The following is an 18,514-nucleotide window of genomic DNA, read 5'->3' on the forward strand; positions in this document are numbered from 1 at the left end:
ACTTTAGATCCTCCAAATCTAATTAGAGTATGGAGCATGTTATATTAAAGCATCCAACCCAAGATTTCTTACCCTTAGCATAGAACAAAGTGGTGAAAAGCTTCAACCACTAACCCGCAAGAGAAGCATTGTCAAAAACTCAACAAGTCCACCTCTACTCTATAGTACGCCTCCTGTGTAGCCTGAGCTTATTGTCTCATTATCCACATTTATACTGTTCAAAAGCCTTTAGGCAGTAACTCTGTCTTCCAGTAATTGAGATGTACCATCAATACTAATCCGTGTTAGATACAATAGAGCACATCAAAGTCCCTTGCAGTGCAGTGTTCTCCATTTTACTCCTCTGCAGCGCCACGATTAAAAGTCATTAAAGAGCAAGATCTTATGCCCCTCATATTCAAGCTGATTCAGCAGCTCATATGCCTTCAACAGCCTCTCCTTGACTGTCCAGTTCACATAGTGAGCTATAGTTGTGCAGGGCTTCACATTACCATAGCTTAATGAGCCTACCAGCCAGTGCCGTTATGACCGAGCAAGAGAGCTCCTGCGCCCATTCACTCACTAAACTAGGAGCTGAATTCATAGTGGCCACCATCTTTAGATTAGGTCTTGTGCCTCGGTTTCTTGATTTTTACTGGCATGCCACGCACTACCATGCCAGGAATCCACCGCCAGTGCTGCTAGGCTTTCCTGATATCAGCATGCTACAGATCTTAGAAGCAGGAGTTGAGTGTTTTTTGCTGAAATTCACTAAGCTGCCGCAGAGTTGGCACCCCACACATATGGTTAGATGGCGTGGACCACGTGGCCCTGGCCATTAATGTTTAAAGTTATTAGAAATCAATCTCACACATCCAAAATATACACAGCAGTGAGTGAAAACTTTTATACAGCAAGAGTTTACCATATCCATGTAAAAAGTTATGAGGGGCAAAATAAAAAAAACAACAACATCTAAGTCCTCTTTTGGCCTAAGCCCCTAAATGCTGAAAGTAGCAGGGAAAATGTCCATTCTAAAAAACAAACAAACATCCAAAATGAGGGTTTTTTTTGGGACTGGCCTGCCTCTAAGTCCAGTAGTTTAATCACCCAGACCACACTACATCTATCCTTGGAACACATTATCAACCAAAAATTGCCCAAGTCCCAAATCAAGACCTTTTAGGGGAAGGAGGGGCCAGTCCTTCACCTAAAAGCAGGATTCTGTAATCGACATCTGTCAAAAACACCAGTTACAGAATCCCCCCCTCAATCGCAGCAGGAGATGCTTAATCTCTCCTGCCGCGATCGCCCCGAACAGCCGCAAACCGCAACATGAGAGATGCCCAATCTCTCCTGCCACAATCACAATTCACCTCCCCAAACCCCAACAATACAGGCAGGAGGGCGCCCAACTCCTCCTGCTGAGGTGCATCCCCCGCGACGCCCCCTAACAGACACCCCCAACCCCAACACCCCCCTTAACTTACTTTAAGGTGGCCAGAGGAACGGGTCCCAACAGGAGGGGCCTTAGGCGCCTGGCCCAATCAGGCCCTAGGCCTGCCATTCGGAGGATGGCAGGCCTGCCAGGCTACGGACCCATCCGTCCAACTTAAAGTAAGTTGAGGGGGGTGTCGGGGTTGGGCTCCCTCCTGCCAGTATTCATAGGGTGGGACAGGAGCGCTTGGGCTCCCTCTTGCCGGTATTCGTGCGGGAATTCGCGGTGCTGCATCGGGAGGGGGTGTTGGGTTTGGCAATCATGAGGGTTCGCCTCGGCATGAGGGCTTGGGCTTCCTCCTGCCAATATTGTCAGGGTTTGGTGGATCGCGATAGGAGAGATTGAGCATCTCTCCTGTCGCGGTTCATGGCAGGGGAGATTAGGCATCTCTCCTACTATGATCATTGCAGTAGGGAATGGGCAGGTTGCCGGGGCAGCCGCGATCAGCTCAGCGGCCCCTATTTGGAATTATACCTGTTTTGACTTGGTCTAAGTCAAAATCTATAAGTTCCGACTGGGCAACCTTGTTAAAGTTTTGGTTATAGTTGCTGAACGACTAAGTCTAGGTCGGCACCTCCTGTCCTTTCCCCTCCTCAACACCTCTTTTCACTCTAGGTGTTTAGAGGCAGGGTAAAGGCCTAAGCTGGTTTTAGATACATCTAAAACCAGCTTTATCGGTACTTGGATGATCTGTCTTTTTGATCATTCAAGTACCGATTTAGGCCACTTTTTGAATATTTTGGTTTTTTATTATGAGCCCCTATACATCTACCACCAAATGAAGGTTAAGACCCCTATTCACCTTAAGCTTTTTATCTGCGTATTTATTTGCATTTATTAATCATCTTTATGAAGAGATTGCACATGGCATTAATTCCAAAGATTTTAGCAAAACTATTTGGACAAATGAAACTGACTAGTATTGTATTTCAAGACCTTTTATACAAGCTGTATAGGCCTGGTTTGGCGCAAACTATGCAGAAGCATTAGCAGGGCGTAACAGAGATCTTTCTAGTCCTGATCAGAAGGTCTTATATACATGCAAACACATTTAAAACTTTGAGAAGTCAGGATAATTAATAAAAGACCAGTCAATCGATGTGTAGCGTAGGAAAATGGGAATTTCATATTTATGTGAATTGCTAGGTGACGCAAGACCATAAGGGAAATCAGGTAATGCGTAACATACTTCTAGAGGTATTAATGACTCTATTTTGTATTAATTTTCCTCCACGTTGGCTTCTGTCTTTCTTTGTGTCTCTTCTTGGGGGAAAAAAATACTGAAGTTTTCCCCGCTTAAAAAAGGCCCGGGATTCTAATGTTCTTTGTGTGGACTGCAGTGCCCAGGGGGAATAAGAGAAACCTCATGGCCTAAATATTAACAGATGGTCCTGGCATTCCAATGCTGGGTATAGAAGTTTTCTTGTATTAAATATGAATGAAATATGTCATATGGATCTATGAATATTTGGGGCCCTGAATGTGTGATGTGTGGAATGCAGGATGTGTGATAGAATGATTTGTATTTAATTTCAAATATTTTACATATACAAGATTCAAGAAACTTTAAGGGAGCCTAAGAGCAACATCTGGAGTTAGTTAGGACAAGAGTGAAGGAATGGTTACCATGGAAACCTTCTAGAGGTCCGGCAAAGGTCAGCTAGGTTGACCTCCAGCATAGGAAGGGGGGTCTGGGGTTTTTCTGTTTGTGTGCGTCAGTGATACTTGAAGCTGTTGGTTTCCCCAAGCATGGGTTCTGCAAACACAGAAAGGCTGTTTCATTTAAACTTGTTCGAGAATGACAAAGTGTTCCATTGGGTATGTTATGTGTTGTGCATTCAAGAAACCGATGTAAACAAAAATATGATTTGTAAAACTTTTTCTATGTTGAGGAATTTTCTTTGTTCAAACCTAAGGACAACCTCTGTTGGCTGATTGGTTGACAAGTATGATGTCATACTGGTCAGTGTGAAGGTATAAAAGGAACGCACCAGTATAGACTGAGACCATGCCTTGTTTCAGGAGACGGGCAAATTTCACGCCTGAGGGTCTCCACTGCACTGAATACCTTCCGAAAGATATTTTTGATAAAACTAATAAAAAATAACCGACTAGCAAATATTCGTGCAGTTGCCATTATTCCTAAAACCTAAGAGTGAGATTGGCGCAGTGCGCTAATGAAAGCTCTAGAGACCTATGTTGCTAAAAACAGCACACCAAAATAAATGTTTATAAAATCTTTTATTGAAAGTATATCAAAAAGATATTAATTCTGTAACTCTTTTTAAACATTTCCAGCAGACTGAACACACCAATCAGGTAACTGCAGGCATTTCAAAGTTTGATAGTTTTCCAACACACAAATACTGTTGTGATTTATGTACATTCTTCAAATTACAAAAAAATCCTTTTAACAAGTGCTATATACAGTACTAGTTTTCTGCTCACCTAGTTGCCAAATGGTTGAGACAAGTACAACAGACATATAAATACTTGAATGCATGTTTCTACAGTTGAGTATAAAAGTTATAGCTACATACTGTAACAGCTTAGAGCTTACATTTTAAATGTGAAAATAACCATAAGCCTCGACCTATATAACATACATTATACAAGACATTTCATATTGACTTATGTTTAATGTACAAAGGGCAATTGTGTACTAAAAAACCACCCCACAACCTATGATAGTATATAGCACACTCATGCATCCCACTTTCTACCTAAGATTATATGATCTCCTGCAGAAGTTCATAACTATTTACTATATGAGAAGTATAAAGCTCAATACAGAAAAAAAAAATTTTGAAAACAGGAAATATTAAGGCAGTACAAATGGAGACTAATTCTCATTAAGAGGAAAGGGGAAAAAGGCTAAGTAATATGGGTCTTAAGTCTCAAGAACTGATACCAAGTTTAAAATGCATAGGTATGGAACTTATAGATATGTATAACTTAGCTTTCCACTACAGCCTACAAAAACAAATATACAGTACTAAACGTCTTCACTGGCATCAGGTAGAACTTATAGCAACAATCCAGAAAATGGAGAAAAAGTGTAATCAGCATCTGGGAATGTATGATAAAAACACAAAGTCTCAAGTATTTCTTCTAATGAAACTGAGGCAAGTATATTCCAAGTTCCAAAGTTTTATTAAAAATTTGATTAATCGCCTTGACAAGGTTTCAAGGCGATGAACAAAAAACAACCAATAGGTTTAATTTTTGTTTTTACAAAGACGAACATTTAAGGACTTACAAAACAGAGACTGAAGATGGATTGATTCAATAGGGTAGAAAGGGGAAGAACTACAATATAAAAATAGGAAAGAACATAAACCTGAAGAACAAGAGGAAGGGGAGCAAATAGTGTCCAAAGTTCAGCTAATAAGGATTAAAAATTAAGTCATACGATGTCCTGAAAAGGACGCTCAAACATTAAATGCATCTCTGAATAAAAGTTTTTAATTTAGATGATTTGAACCGATCCAGTGATGGTTCTTAGATCCAAGGGAGCAGCATTCCAAAGAGATAGAGCAGCGACTGAGAAGATAGATATGCGTAATGTGTATATCACTAATAATAAAACCCTAAGCGCGTACTCCTACCTGCGTGATCTGTAGCTCCGTGGCCGGCAGAATGGTAAAGGGTGCAGAGTGTGCGCACGTTCAGAGTGCGTGCACATATTCGGAGCTGAAGGAGAGGAGCGGTAGCGACCGAGCTACTGAGCTAGGGGGGGGGGGGGAAGGCCACCTCTGCCGCTCCCTGGTCTCATGGCCTTCTCCCTCTGCCTCCACTCTCCCCTCTGGGTCAGAGTACCGTTGCAGCTCGGAGCTGCGCTCTCTGCTCGCCCGGCAGTGAATCAACACCCTATACCTCTGAATTTGAGTTCGTAGGGCGGGTCGAGGATGAGGATTTGTTTATTGGCTGGTGGCACCGCCGCAGAGAGGAGGTGGGGTGCTAGCGGGGAACGGGAGGAAGGGAAAGAGACAGAAAGACACACAGACAACGGCCAAGGATAGACAGGGACCAAGGAGACAGAAAGACAGACAGCAGCCAACGAGAGAGACAGAAAGACAGACAGCTGCCAGTGAGAGAAAGAGACAGAAAGACAGCAGCCAAGGAGAGACAAAAAAAAAAAAAGACAGACAGTGGCCAAGGAGAGAGAGACAGAAAGAAAGACAGACACATCTATTCTAGCACCCATTAATGTAACGGGCTTATAGTTAAGAGAGGGAATGGATAGAAGGTGAGTTGAAGATGAATGCAGGACTCTTGAGGGATTGTAGGGTATCAGAAGTCTATGAATTCGGGACAGTTAGTGGTACACGTTTTAAATGTCAAAAGAAGAATTTTATACGTTATTCTGTGTCCGATTGGTAACCAGTGTGCCCTTTTCAATAATGGGGTTAACATGATCATATTTTTTTTTGAGTTGGTGATAATTTTTATTTAAGTGTTTTGAATGATTTAGAGGCAACAAAGCTCTTTCTATGTAATGCTATTGTAAAGACCATTACATTAGTCGACACTGGAGATTACAAGTGAGAGTATTAGTATATTAATAGCTGTAGCGTCTAGAATTTTTGACAGTGAGCGGATCATTCTCATTCTATAGAAACATTTCCTAACAGCACTTTGTTCATGGTATGAGAAGCTTGTGTCAAATATTACACCCAGTAATTTTGTTTTAACAATCTTTAATGGTGTGGATTTCGTTTGGAGAGGGCAAGAAAGTTGAAGTCCCTTTTTGTTTATAAAAAGGATAGCTTTGGATTTCTTGACATTCAGTGATAACATGTTCTTGCTCAACCAATTACTAATTAATTCCATTTTTGAATTGATCTCCTGTGTACCTGAATTTTCGGGATCTAAGACATGAACTAATTGAATATCATCGGCATAGGCGTAGATTGAGAAACCGATTGATTGTTCTAATGTTAACAGCGGAGCAAGGAAGATATTAAATAATTAGAAAAAAGAAAAACAATTTTTGATTATGGTTGATTTTTACAAATAAGCATTCAACACCTGAGGTTTTATACATGCTTATATTTTTAAATGTTATGTTTCATTGAACAGTTTTTCCATTTAATATTGACAGAAATTTGAATAATCCTGTTAAGTTTCCATTTCTTCTCATTCTGTCTCTCCTATCTTTTGTTCCCCCAACTTCCCATTATTATGACAGCAGTCATATGCCCTTCAAGCCCTGATACCTAGCCATCATGTTTAGTTCATTTTTCCTTTTCTCCTCTTTCTATACTCTTCAAAAGTTATGCCTTTGTGAAGGGCAACTGATTGACAACATTGACAATCTGAACTTCATTTATTTATAGATAAAGGGGAAAGAATTGACCCTTGTGGAATCCCAAAATAATTTTTAAACTGCTTAGATGATGTTTTATTAAAGGTAACTGTTGAGTTACCTGTTTTATTAAAGGTAACTGTTTTATTAAAGGTAACTGTTGAGTTACCAATCCAAAATCTGTTCTGTTATGCCAATTGATTGTAGACGCCACAAAAGCAAGTTGTGATTGATTGTATCAAATGCTGCAGAAAGATCTAACGAAATTAGGATAACCGACTTATGATGGTCCAGTTGATACAGAATGGAAGTTGTCATACCTATAAGGGAATACTTACCTCAATAAAGTTTCAGCGGAAGTATTACTTGAGACTTTGTGTTTTTATTATACATCCCCCAGTTGTTGATTACACTTTTTCCTTCACTTTCTGAATTGTTTTTTTCTCGAGATTTGGTTCAACTTTTTTGTTAGAATTTATAGCCAACACTTTTATTTTCCAATTAGCAGATGCGGGAGGCTGTGTACCATCAGTTCTAGTCTAGTACATGAATTTCTTGGAAGATCACAGAAAACTAATTACTACAGATAAGCAGCAATTAGTTATGACTCCATACAGTAATGAATTCAGAATTACAACAAGTGTAAACAAAGAAGGCTAAGATTCACTATACCTCCAAGAGAAAGAAAAGTTGTTTTGTTATTCCCTTTCAGAATACAGAACACAATCACATCCACAAATTTGCAACATTTTTAAAAACTGACAAATAATTTCTTGTATTCAGCATATTTTGAAAACAGAAGTTCAAATACTGTGTTCCAAGATGTGCAAATTAATAGAGTTAAATGCAAGAAATAATCTAGAATAATAGATACAGATCCCCATTAAGACCTACTAATCAGTTGCTATTCTAGTTGGGTGGTTGAAACCTTTGGCCCAGATTTTGGAAACGGCACCTACATCGTCGGCCGGTGCTTCAAAAAAATTAATAACTGCATGTGAATCACACCTAGGCGCCGTTACCAGAATCACAGCTTACATCCAACTTAGGTGCCATTAATGAAGGCCAGTGTTTTAAAGGCCTACATTATCGGCACCTAAGTTTGATGGGAGATTCACGACTAATGGCTCCTAAAGGTCATTTTCAGCCATAACCATGCCTACTTTGATTTTAGGTGCCATGACCTAGCCATGATTTCAACGCCTACCTTTTTTAATGGATTTTTAATTGGTTTTTAAACAGTGTAGTCAATTACTGCACCGATTAAACCAATTAAGTTAGGCAATAGTAGTGTGCCTACCGCCACCTAACTTATGGCGCCCATTTACAGAATATGGCCCTTTGTTCTCATATTAAGGGTTTATAAAATAGATTGATAATAAGACTAGAATGTAGAAAAAAATGGGACTCTCCATTTAGGGAACAGCAAGAGTGCTGTGCTGGATTAAATCTTCAGTTACTGTACATTCCGTTGAATTTCCCCCCCCCTTACACAAATGTTGTGTAATTAATATCCAGCAGGAAAATACCAGGTTGTCTCAACTTTTGTCGTTAATTAAAAATATTTAGGTGTGGCCAACACCATGGAATTATAAGCAGGTTGAAAATTTATAGTTGTATAATGTAAGCTATTTTAGATATTTTAACTGAAAAGTAGGCATATATTATCATTGGAGTTTCATTGAAAAAACAACACACAGCTGACTTCTTAATACACTACATTATGTATCTTAATAGTAGATCCCTTCAGCAAAAGTAAGTTCTAGATTGTTATACAATGTGAGACTACCGTATTTTCACGCATATAACACGCGCGTTATACACGATTTTAAAAACCGCGCATAACCTTGCGCGTTGTATAAATTTTTTTTTATATCGTTCCCCCCACCCCCGACGTCCCGACGTCCGATTCACCCCGCAGGACCGCTTGCACCCCCACCCTGAAGGACCGCTCGCATGCACTCGCATCCGGACCCCCACCCCGAAGGACCGCTCGCACCCCCACAGCCTCCCGACCCCCCCATCATGTAGAAGCTCCTACCGTTGTCCTGCTGCTTCCTCTTCCGGCGGTCCCGCCCTTTCTCTGACATCAGAGAAAGGGCGGGACCGCCGGAAGAGGAAGCAGCGCAGACGCAGGGCTCACAGAAGGGCCGGGACCGCCGGAAGAAGAAGCAGCAGGACAACGGTAGGAGCTTCTACATGATGGGGGGGGGGGGTCGGGAGGCTGTGGGGGTGCGAGCGGTCCTGCGGGGGGGGGGTGAATCGGACGTCAGGGGGGGCATCAGGCTTTCAGGGTGGGGACAGGACTTCAAGGGGGAGAGGAGAGTCGGGGCGGCCGAAAGGAGAGTCGGGGCGGCATGCGCGGTGTACGGGTGTGCGCGGTATATAAAAATTTATTTACATAAATTACAGTTTCCCGCGTGTTATACCTGTGTGTGCGTTTTACACGGGTGCGCAATATATGAGTGAAAATACGGTAATTGCTTCTACTTTCCAAGATGGCACTGGATAGCAGATATGAATAAAGTAATCATATGGTCATCAGAAACAATTGCTGTTGAAAACACACAAACAATGGAATAGAAATTTTTAAATTTCCTTTGGGGACAAGAAGAAATCAGTCACTTAACATAGTAAGACTACATCCTGACCACACCATACTAAAATTACAGAATTAGAATGCAGTTATACAATAGAAAACACACAATCCAAGGTGCAACTTTTCTTCCTAGTTCTCACATTTGTTACAATAGAGCTCTCCCAATTATGCGCTTGTACATACATGGGAAACATCTCGCACTGCAACTTTTCATGTTTGTTACCAAAGCTCCCAACACAACCTTTACAGAGGATATTCATTTTAACAATATATCTTATTTAAACTGCCAGTGGAGGTTGCTTTATAATGTGCAAAATGTAATTTATGCGCTATTATATTACAAACCTAAAGTATTCAATCTGGATTCTTATATTTAAGATAAACTTATTAATTTTTATAATAAAAGGTACAGTTCTGTCTGCAAATGTTTGGGGAAAATGAACAGCAAGGAAGAACACCTGACAAATGACAGATGTGTAACTTAGCTGAAGATTCTTATTTTTCAGTACTTACTTTTTAAAACAGCTATCAAAGCCATACCAAACGTGGTAAGTGAATTCATCTTACATCAAGAGGAAATTGCTTGAAAGTTAATAAATAATCAATGGATATTTTTTGATAGCTTGCAACATCACGAATACACTCTACAAGAAATGTCATGGTAAGTATGAAATAATCCATTTGGAGAACTTGCCCCAAGAAACCATTACTGTCACGATATGTACAAAATTAATTCATTAGCGATACAGTTGCTCCTGCGAGAAACTTTTTAAATTTTTTTCCATGACAGACATGCAACTATTCATAAATCACAGGTGGCACATTGTATGTATCAGGGAATACGAGATGTGAAACAGTAAAGTGGAAATCTCCCACTAGGCACAGGCTACTTCACAAGACTAAAACATTTTCCTATCTTCTTCAGTAGCAGAGAAAAATCCTCACATTTAAGAATATAGAAGGTAAGACTGGCTATATGCCTTTCATGTAAGCCATCATTACTCTATATATTGCATTAAAAAATGTAGCAACAGAATCTGGATTGCAGAAGATCTCTTGCAGTTGAGGTCTAGTAAAGTGCAAACACCTTTCTTTTTGTATTCTTCATGGCTTTAGATTTTGCACAATTAAGGTCAACACTTCTGATACAAAAATGGAGAATGGATAATTTAACATATCAACAAGTAGGTTTGGTATTGAAAATAAATGAAAACAGGCCACAAAATATATTGAGCTTGTAACATGTCACTTTAGTTCAAACAGTGAAGAGAGAAAGCTTTATACTCCCTCGGATTCATCCTACCTGATCTTGCAATGTTGATAGAAATAAGCAGTATGTACCAAAAATTGAGTCTACCTAGTAGCCCACCCTTTTCCCAAATACAGTTTTGGCCAATCCAAAAAGTGCACTATATTACTCAAACTTTCTGCTTTTCCCCATTGGAAACCAACAGGAATTTGCCCACCAGGAACTAGAAATATATTTGCACTATTAGTCTGAGTATTGCATTGAGTAAACACTCATGTCTGAACTTCTCCAAGGTTCAGTAAACCAGGTAGGCTGACTGTCCAACCTATGAAGTCAGTTTTCAATTGCACAATGGATGATTTATTTATTTTTTCTCAGAGCACATCAGGCTTGTTATTTTATTTTATGCAGCTTTGGTATCTAAGGTGTGTTACATTTCATTCACTACTCCTGGTTTTGATAAGCACCGATGACATGGGAATTAAACTGCACCACAATGATTGTAATGTCATCTCTGTACATCCGAGCTAGTTCTTCTGGAAGACTCAGCATCTTGGATAGCCGATCATGATCCACCACACCAAACTCATTATTGCCTACTGCATGCCTTATGAGATGAGTAGCTGCATTCTGATCTTCAAATACAGATGATATTCTGGCTCTCCTTTCCATGAGGAGGCCTTGCATCTGACCTAGAGTTACTTTGTAACCACCAACAGCTATTGGCTGTTGATGATGAACACCGGTTAGATACTCTCCCACAATCCTAACCACATCCTGCTTATGCATAGTCTCCCAGAGCCCATCTGTAGCCAACACTAGGAACTTATCTTGTGGCCGCAATCTGTGATATATAACTTCTGGCTCTGCAGTAAGGTAAGGAGGACTATGGTAGTTAGGAGGAATAAATTTTGTGTACTCATTGTCATTCAGTTGATCAGGTCCAGATTCTACCACTCTCTTCTGCAGATCAATACTCCATTTGAATTTGACATCTCCAAAAGCTCTGAGGGGCATCAGTAAACCCAATAAGCGATCTTGCTTAACAACGCTCTTTTCTTCGTTTCTTGGATGCTCTGATTTAACCCGTTCTACTTCATTTTCATTTTGTGCATTGTGATCATTAGACAGTGGAACTGCAGTCCACGAGCCATCATCTTCTTGTACACCCAGCAAAGCCCTACTGTCTCCAGTATTTGCAACATGCAAATCAACACCATCAATGTGTGCCACACAGGCAGTGGCACCTGAAAATGCTACTCGCAGAACCCAGTAGTTAAGGAAAGAGTTAGTATCTCCTACTTGAGCTTCTAAAGAAAGATCATTGTCAAGTCTCTTGAATGCATTAATCAATGCTTCTTTGACATCTGTAGTTTCATTAGTGTTGAGATCTATGAGTTCTTGCCAATAAGTTCTTAAACTACTGAAGTACAGTTTGGAAGCTTCTTTACTAAAGTAGTCGTTAGGATGCTTGTGCCATTGCAAGATGGGCAAAAGTGCTCTACCACTTTCCACAGCATTCTCAATTTCAAGCAAGGTTTCATGAGGTAAGAGAGACACGGCGATATAGTAAAAGAGCCGTTCACTAACCGCCTGAGCACAGGCACAACCAGCATGACCATCAAAGACACCCAACAACATTCCTCTGGTCTGTAAACATGTGGCTGCACTCCGCCTATCTTCAATCGGGGCATTAGCAGGCAGCTGGTTGCTATCAAAGCCAAGAATTGAACTCACATTTTTGCCATCAAATTCAGGAACTTTGAAGTTGTATTCGTTAGCTTTCAGAATGCTGTTGACTTGTGGTGGAGTGAGGTAAAATCTCTGTGGTGTAGTAACACATCTTCTCACCTGATTAAAATGGCTAAAACTGTCTTTTGGGTGACAACAAGCTGCAAGATTTCTCTTCGGGGGTGTGTATCTCCAGGGACTCTGAATCAAGTGAGGTGAACAACACAGGTGTTTGCGATGACAGTAGCATGCAGTACTACATATCCGTCCAAGATCACTCTTGCGAATTAAGGGAAACAACAGTTGAGTTGGTGCTGACATTGCACCAAAAAATAATGTTGGTGTGGAGCTTCTGCCTGGTATTTCTGTAAAAGAATAAAAAAGGTTCAGTAAGTTTAAATTCCAGAAGAATTTGTCAAATATACTGAGCTTAATTTATTCTAATTTGTTAAGAACATAAGAATTGCCATACTGGGACAGACCAAAGGTCCATCAAACCCAGTATCCCATTTCCAACAGTGGCCACCCAGGTCACAAGTATCTGCCAAGAACGCAATGAGAAAAACAGATTTGATCTTGCTTATCCTAGGAATAAGGAGTGATTTCCCCAAGCCATCTTAACTGTTTATGAACTTTTTTTTAAGAAAAGGTGTGGTGGCCATGTTAATATGTAAAAATAAAACAAGAACATAAAGGAAAAAAATACCATTTTTATTAGACTAACTTAATGTAGTTTATGACTAGCTTTCAAAGGTAAATATAAATATGACAAAAACCATTAAACAAATTAGACTGGTTAGTGGACTTTCAATTCAGATCCTATAGTATTTAAATAACCATTTAACAAAGTTCTTTGTTGTATAGCTTTCAAAGGTAACCACCTTCTTCAACAGATCAGAAATAAGCAAATGTTGGCATCATCAGTAAATATAAGGGAAACATGAAAGCATTTTAGCAGTAGTTGGAGACAGAGGTGCAAAGCAGTTTCTATTTATTTGAAAGCCAAGATCCCTGGGATGCGCTAGGGAGGAGTCTAAGGCTCTGAGTGGCCCAGACACCTAAGACCCCTCCCATAGGAGGGTCTTTAAGCAACCTGGGCCAATCAGAGCCTTAGGCCCCTCCCTGGTGCATCATTGGGGGCATGGCAGTAGGAGTAGATATCTCTCCTGCTGCCGAGGGCAGGAGGTCTGCTTATGGCAGCAGTGGGAGTGGGCATGCTTCCCGCTGCCGGGGAATGGGCTTGACAGCTGCAGAAGGAGAGAGTGGGCATCCCTCCAGTTGGGGGTATCAGGGGGACGAGCAAAATTTTCTGGTAGGTCTGAGCTGTCAAGCCTTACTTTCTTGTCAATGCCTGAGCCAAATAAGTGTTCAGGCATTGACCAGAAAGTAAAGCTACAACAGCTTAGACTGGCCAGAAAATTTTGTCTGCAAATGTGAGACAGCGAGGTTAGAGAATCATCCGTTGATAATGGAGAATCGCCCATAGTGCGCGTTTAAATATTAAAGACCTTGTTGTAATACATTTGCAAGGCAGAGTCAGAGTCTGCTAGAAAGCTCAGAAAAGACCACAGTAAGCCCTTTTGAAAATTGGCCAGCAGCATACTTCTATGCTAAACTGGCTGGAACTGGTTTATGACCATTGTTAAAGACACAGTGGGTTTTGAGAATCTTCCCCTCAGACTGTTTTGTTACCTCTGTGTCTCCAACAATGAAATGCTTTCATGTTTTTTATTATATATACTGATGTTGCCAACATTTGCTTGTTTCTGATCTGATGACAAAGGTGTTACCTTTGAAAGCTAATCAAACTACATACCCTCTCCCTTTTACAAAACCATGGAAGCGGTTTTTAGCGCAGGCTGGCACGCTGAATGCTCTGCACTGCTCCCGATGCTCATAGGAACTCTCAATGTCAGGCACAGTGTAGAGAATTCAGCGTGCCAGCTGGCGCTAAAAATTGCTTTTGCTATTTTGTAAAAGTGGGGGTACGCTAGTCCAATAAAAAGGTATTTTTTTCCATTTATGTTGTTGTTTTATTTCTGTTTTAGGAATTTATCCAAACCTTTTTTTAAACCCTGCTAAGCTAATTGCTTTCATCACATTCTCTGACAAATTCCAGTATTTAATTACACATTAAGTGAATAAATATTTTCTCCAACATTAAACTGACAAACACTAGGAAATAACCAAATTTGTGTCAAACAGCTACTGTTTATAAAATATACAAAAATATTTGGAAAAAAAAGTTTAAAAATTGAGTGTGAGGAAACAACATGAAGAGCCACTACATATGCGTCATTATCCTCAAGTCCATCCCTAAGATTGCCAAAATCAACTCACAGAAATGTGACCTTTTTATTCATATTCAGCAGGCTTCACACATTTCTGCCTAGAGTTCTAGTCAAGAGCACTGGTGTAGTTGCATGTTTCTTATGGGGCAATTCTTTCAGCTATTTGCTTTTGTACAATCATTACATATCACATCTTTTCTGCATAGGTATTTCTCACACACATATTTAACCTTAACAAAAATCCATACTACAATGAAATTACAGTACAAAGAGTCCATAAACAAGCACTTATACAAGACTACATTAATATGCCTAAAATCACTTACACTGTCTACTCGTAACAGTCCTACTGTTGACATCTACAATCCTAAAACAGTGGTATGACTTGCATCTGGCTTCTGAGAAAGCTCTGGAGAGTAACCTACACAGAGCAGCAGTAGTACAATAGCAGTGGCCTTGCAAAAAAATTATGGTGACTTCCGTGGCAAGACTACTATAAAAATCCAAACTTGAAAGGAGCATTGGGGGAGGAGCACCTAAAAATTATTGTTTTAAACAGCCTCACTAATCTTGCTAAATGATAAAACATAGAAGGGGACCTGAGTGTTGACCTAAATATTTGTTTTTGTAGGGCCTGAAATCACTAAGATTCTGTACATGTTTGGGAGAGATGCAGAGACCAGTGGAAACAACGAGGTTGAAAAGTCAGGCTCAGGTAAAAGCCACAAGGGATTGGAGAGCTGAGCATACACATTCATTCCTACATGCAACACAATATCATCTACCTAAAAATGGATGAAACTCAAATGAGCAGACTGGATGGGCCAATTTTGTCTTCACTTGCTGTTAGGACCAAATTTATAAGCATCTCTCTTTATGAATTTTGGAATAATAGGGGATAGTGAGAAAGATGTGAATTTTAAAATGGATGCAGTGAAATTGTTTCTCTCTGAGATGGCTGATCTGTCTAAATAGCCTAGGCTTCTATTTAGAATGGCATTCACTTTTGACTGCTATTCTGTTTTTTCAAAATCACACAATTTAACTTAGAACCCCCCCCCCCCCAATTTAGTACATGTTCAAGAAGAACCAAAGCTAGTTAACGTGAGACACATGTTGCAGGGCGACATGACATTTTCCTCTGTGTACAACCTAGTATCTTAAGGTTATGAAGCTCAGAGTGACCCAGTTAAGCTAATAAGTTTTGGGGAAAGGGCTGATATCCTGTGCTGAGCTCCCCCCCACCCGACCCCCCAGAAGACTGAATCAGCTAGCCTTAGGTCATAAGGGCATTAAATTTGGGGGTCTATTCAAATAGCTGTTTGGTTTAAGATATAAAAGACCCTGAGTTAAGGGATGGGGAAGCTGTTTCTTCCTTTTTTCTTTTGAGCAGGCTTCCTTGAAGCTTGGGTGCCAATCTGAGCAACACACTTGGGTAATTCAATTTTTCCTTTGATTTATAGTTTAAAGTTACCGAGTATAGAATCTGAGGAATTGGTGCACTTTTAAATTATGTGAACACACATTTAATAACGTAAGAGGAGAAAGAGAACCTAGCAGAATTTAGGTATGTGATCAGGTTTTGAAATATATATTTTGCCTCCAGTTATACATTAACCAGTTGTACCAAATTTTTCTCTCTCATTTTTATTAATTATTGCAATAATTTCTCAAGCTACACTTCTATTTTCTTTGTTACCTCTGGGGCTTACGAAGGGAGGTTTAACAGATCAATCACAGTATCATTACAAACAACATGTAATGTAACAACATTACAAAAAAATCTATTCTGTATCATATAATACTGTATATTGATTATTGCCATATAATGATAAATATCATGATAGATATTAACATATATGGTACAGGTACCTATGAGCACAAGCCATACCAAACATGTAAAAATAACTAATGAGGGAGATAAAGCTCTAAGCACAAGCATTTTATCCTTCAGAGTCTAGAGATAGAGAATAATAAGCATCATAGCCACCCTATTTTATTTTTTGCATCTACTCAGAATATACGCGCCTTTAGTCCAAGTTCCCTACTGTTCTTATGCTGGTTGCTTTGTATGGATAGATTTGGTGTGGTTCTTACCTCAATAATACTATGTTACTATATGTTACTATGTTACAAAGGGGAGCAATGTTACTTACCGTAACAGTTGTTATCCAGGGAGCTATTCTCACTAGTGGGTGACATCATCCAACGGAGCCCCGATGCGGACATCTCACAAGCATACTTGCTTGTAGAAACTTTTAGAAGTTTTGAGTTGCCCACACCGTGCATGCGCGAGTGCCTTCCCGCCCGATGCACCGGGCGTGTCTCCTCAGTTCAGATAGCCAGCAGAGAAGCCAACCCAGGGGAGGTGGGTGGGACGTGAGAATAGCTGCCTGCTGTCCCTGGATAACAACTGTTACGATAAGTAACATTGCTTTATCCCAGGACAAGCAGGCAGGTATTCTCACTAGTGGGTGACCTCCAAGCTTACCACAATGGGATGGAGGGAGAGTTGGCAACATAGGAGAACAAATTTTGTAACACTGTTTGGCCAAACTGTCCATCCCGTCTGGAGAAGGTATCCAGACAATAGTGAGAGGTGAAGGTATGAACCGAGGACCAAGTGGCAGCTTTACAAATCTTCTCAATCGGTGTCGATCTGAGGAAAGCTACGGAGGCTGCCATTGCTCTGACCCTATGGACTGTGACTTTACTGTGAAGGGGTAATCCAGCCTGGGCATAGCAGAAAGAGATACAAGCCGCCATCCAGTTGGAGATGGTGCGCTTAGAGATAGGGCGTTCCAACTTGTTCGGATTGAAGGAGATGAAAAGTTGAGGAGCAGTCCTATGAGGCTTGGTGCGTTCCAGGTAGAAAGCCAAAGCACGCTTACAGTCCAGAGTGTGAAGAGCTGATTCTCCAGGATGAGAATGCGGCTTCGGAAAAGACACAGGAAGAACAATGGATTGATTCAGATGAAATTCCAAGACCACCTTGGGGAGGAATTTGGGATGAGTGCGAAGGACCACCTTGTCATAATGAAACACTGTAAAGGGCGGATCCGCAACCAATGCTTGAAGTTCACTCACTCGACGGGCAGAAGTGAGGCCAATGAGAAGCACCACTTTCCAAGTGAGAAATTTCAGAGCAGCCTTGTTAAGAGGTTCAAATGGAGGCTTCATAAGCTGAGAAAGAACAACATTGAGGTCCCAAACCAATGGGGGTGGTTTGATGGGAGGATTGACATGGAAAAGTCCTTTCATGAATCTGGAAACCACAGGATGTGCAGAAAGAGGTTTCCCCTGAAGAGGCTGGTGGAAAGCAGCAAGTGCACTAAGATGGACTCTGATCGATGTAGACTTGAGGTCAGACTGAGACAGGTGCAAAAGATAGTCCAAAACAGAGGACAAGGGGGAATGTTGAGGCTCCTTGTGATGAGAAAAACACCACGTAGAGAATCTAGTCCATTTCTGGGAATAGCACATTGGAGTAGCAGGCTTCCTTGAAGCTTCCAAAACATCCCGCTAAGCTGGTGAAAACTGAAGGGGAGTTACGCTGAGAGGAACCAAGCTGTCAGGTGTAGCGACTGCAGGTTAAGATGAAGCAGAGATCCCCGATGCTGCGTAAGCAGAGATGGAAACACTGGCAGAAGGAAGGGCTCCCGGCTGCTGAGTTGCAGAAGGAGGGAGTACCAAGGTTGTCTGGGCCACCGAGGAGCAATCAGAATCATGGTGGCCCGGTTGGACTTGAGCTTGATCAGAGTCTTGTGAATGAGAGGAAACGGAGGAAACGCATACAGAAAGAAATTTCCCCAGTTCAGAAGAAAAGCATCTGCTTCGAGACGATGAGGAGTGTAGATCC

The 18,514-nt window shown here is 40.7% G+C and overlaps 1 protein-coding gene across 5 annotated transcripts in view; it reads right to left on the minus strand.

Moving 5' to 3' along the window:
• Positions 1-9,150: 9,150 nt before the first annotated feature.
• Positions 9,151-18,514, minus strand: part of PDP1 (pyruvate dehyrogenase phosphatase catalytic subunit 1) — a 41,568-nt gene continuing 32,204 nt past the window's right edge. For all 5 annotated transcript variants that reach the window (XM_033934350.1, XM_033934352.1, XM_033934348.1 and 2 more), the window contains exon 2: positions 9,151-12,729. In XM_033934350.1, the coding sequence (XP_033790241.1) occupies positions 11,078-12,729 (1,652 nt within the window). In that variant the 3' untranslated portion in view covers positions 9,151-11,077. The remainder of the gene's footprint in view (positions 12,730-18,514) is intronic.

The sequence above is a fragment of the Geotrypetes seraphini genome, chromosome 2, assembly GCF_902459505.1.
Source record: "Geotrypetes seraphini chromosome 2, aGeoSer1.1, whole genome shotgun sequence".
Classification (NCBI taxonomy): Eukaryota; Metazoa; Chordata; class Amphibia; order Gymnophiona; family Dermophiidae; genus Geotrypetes; species Geotrypetes seraphini.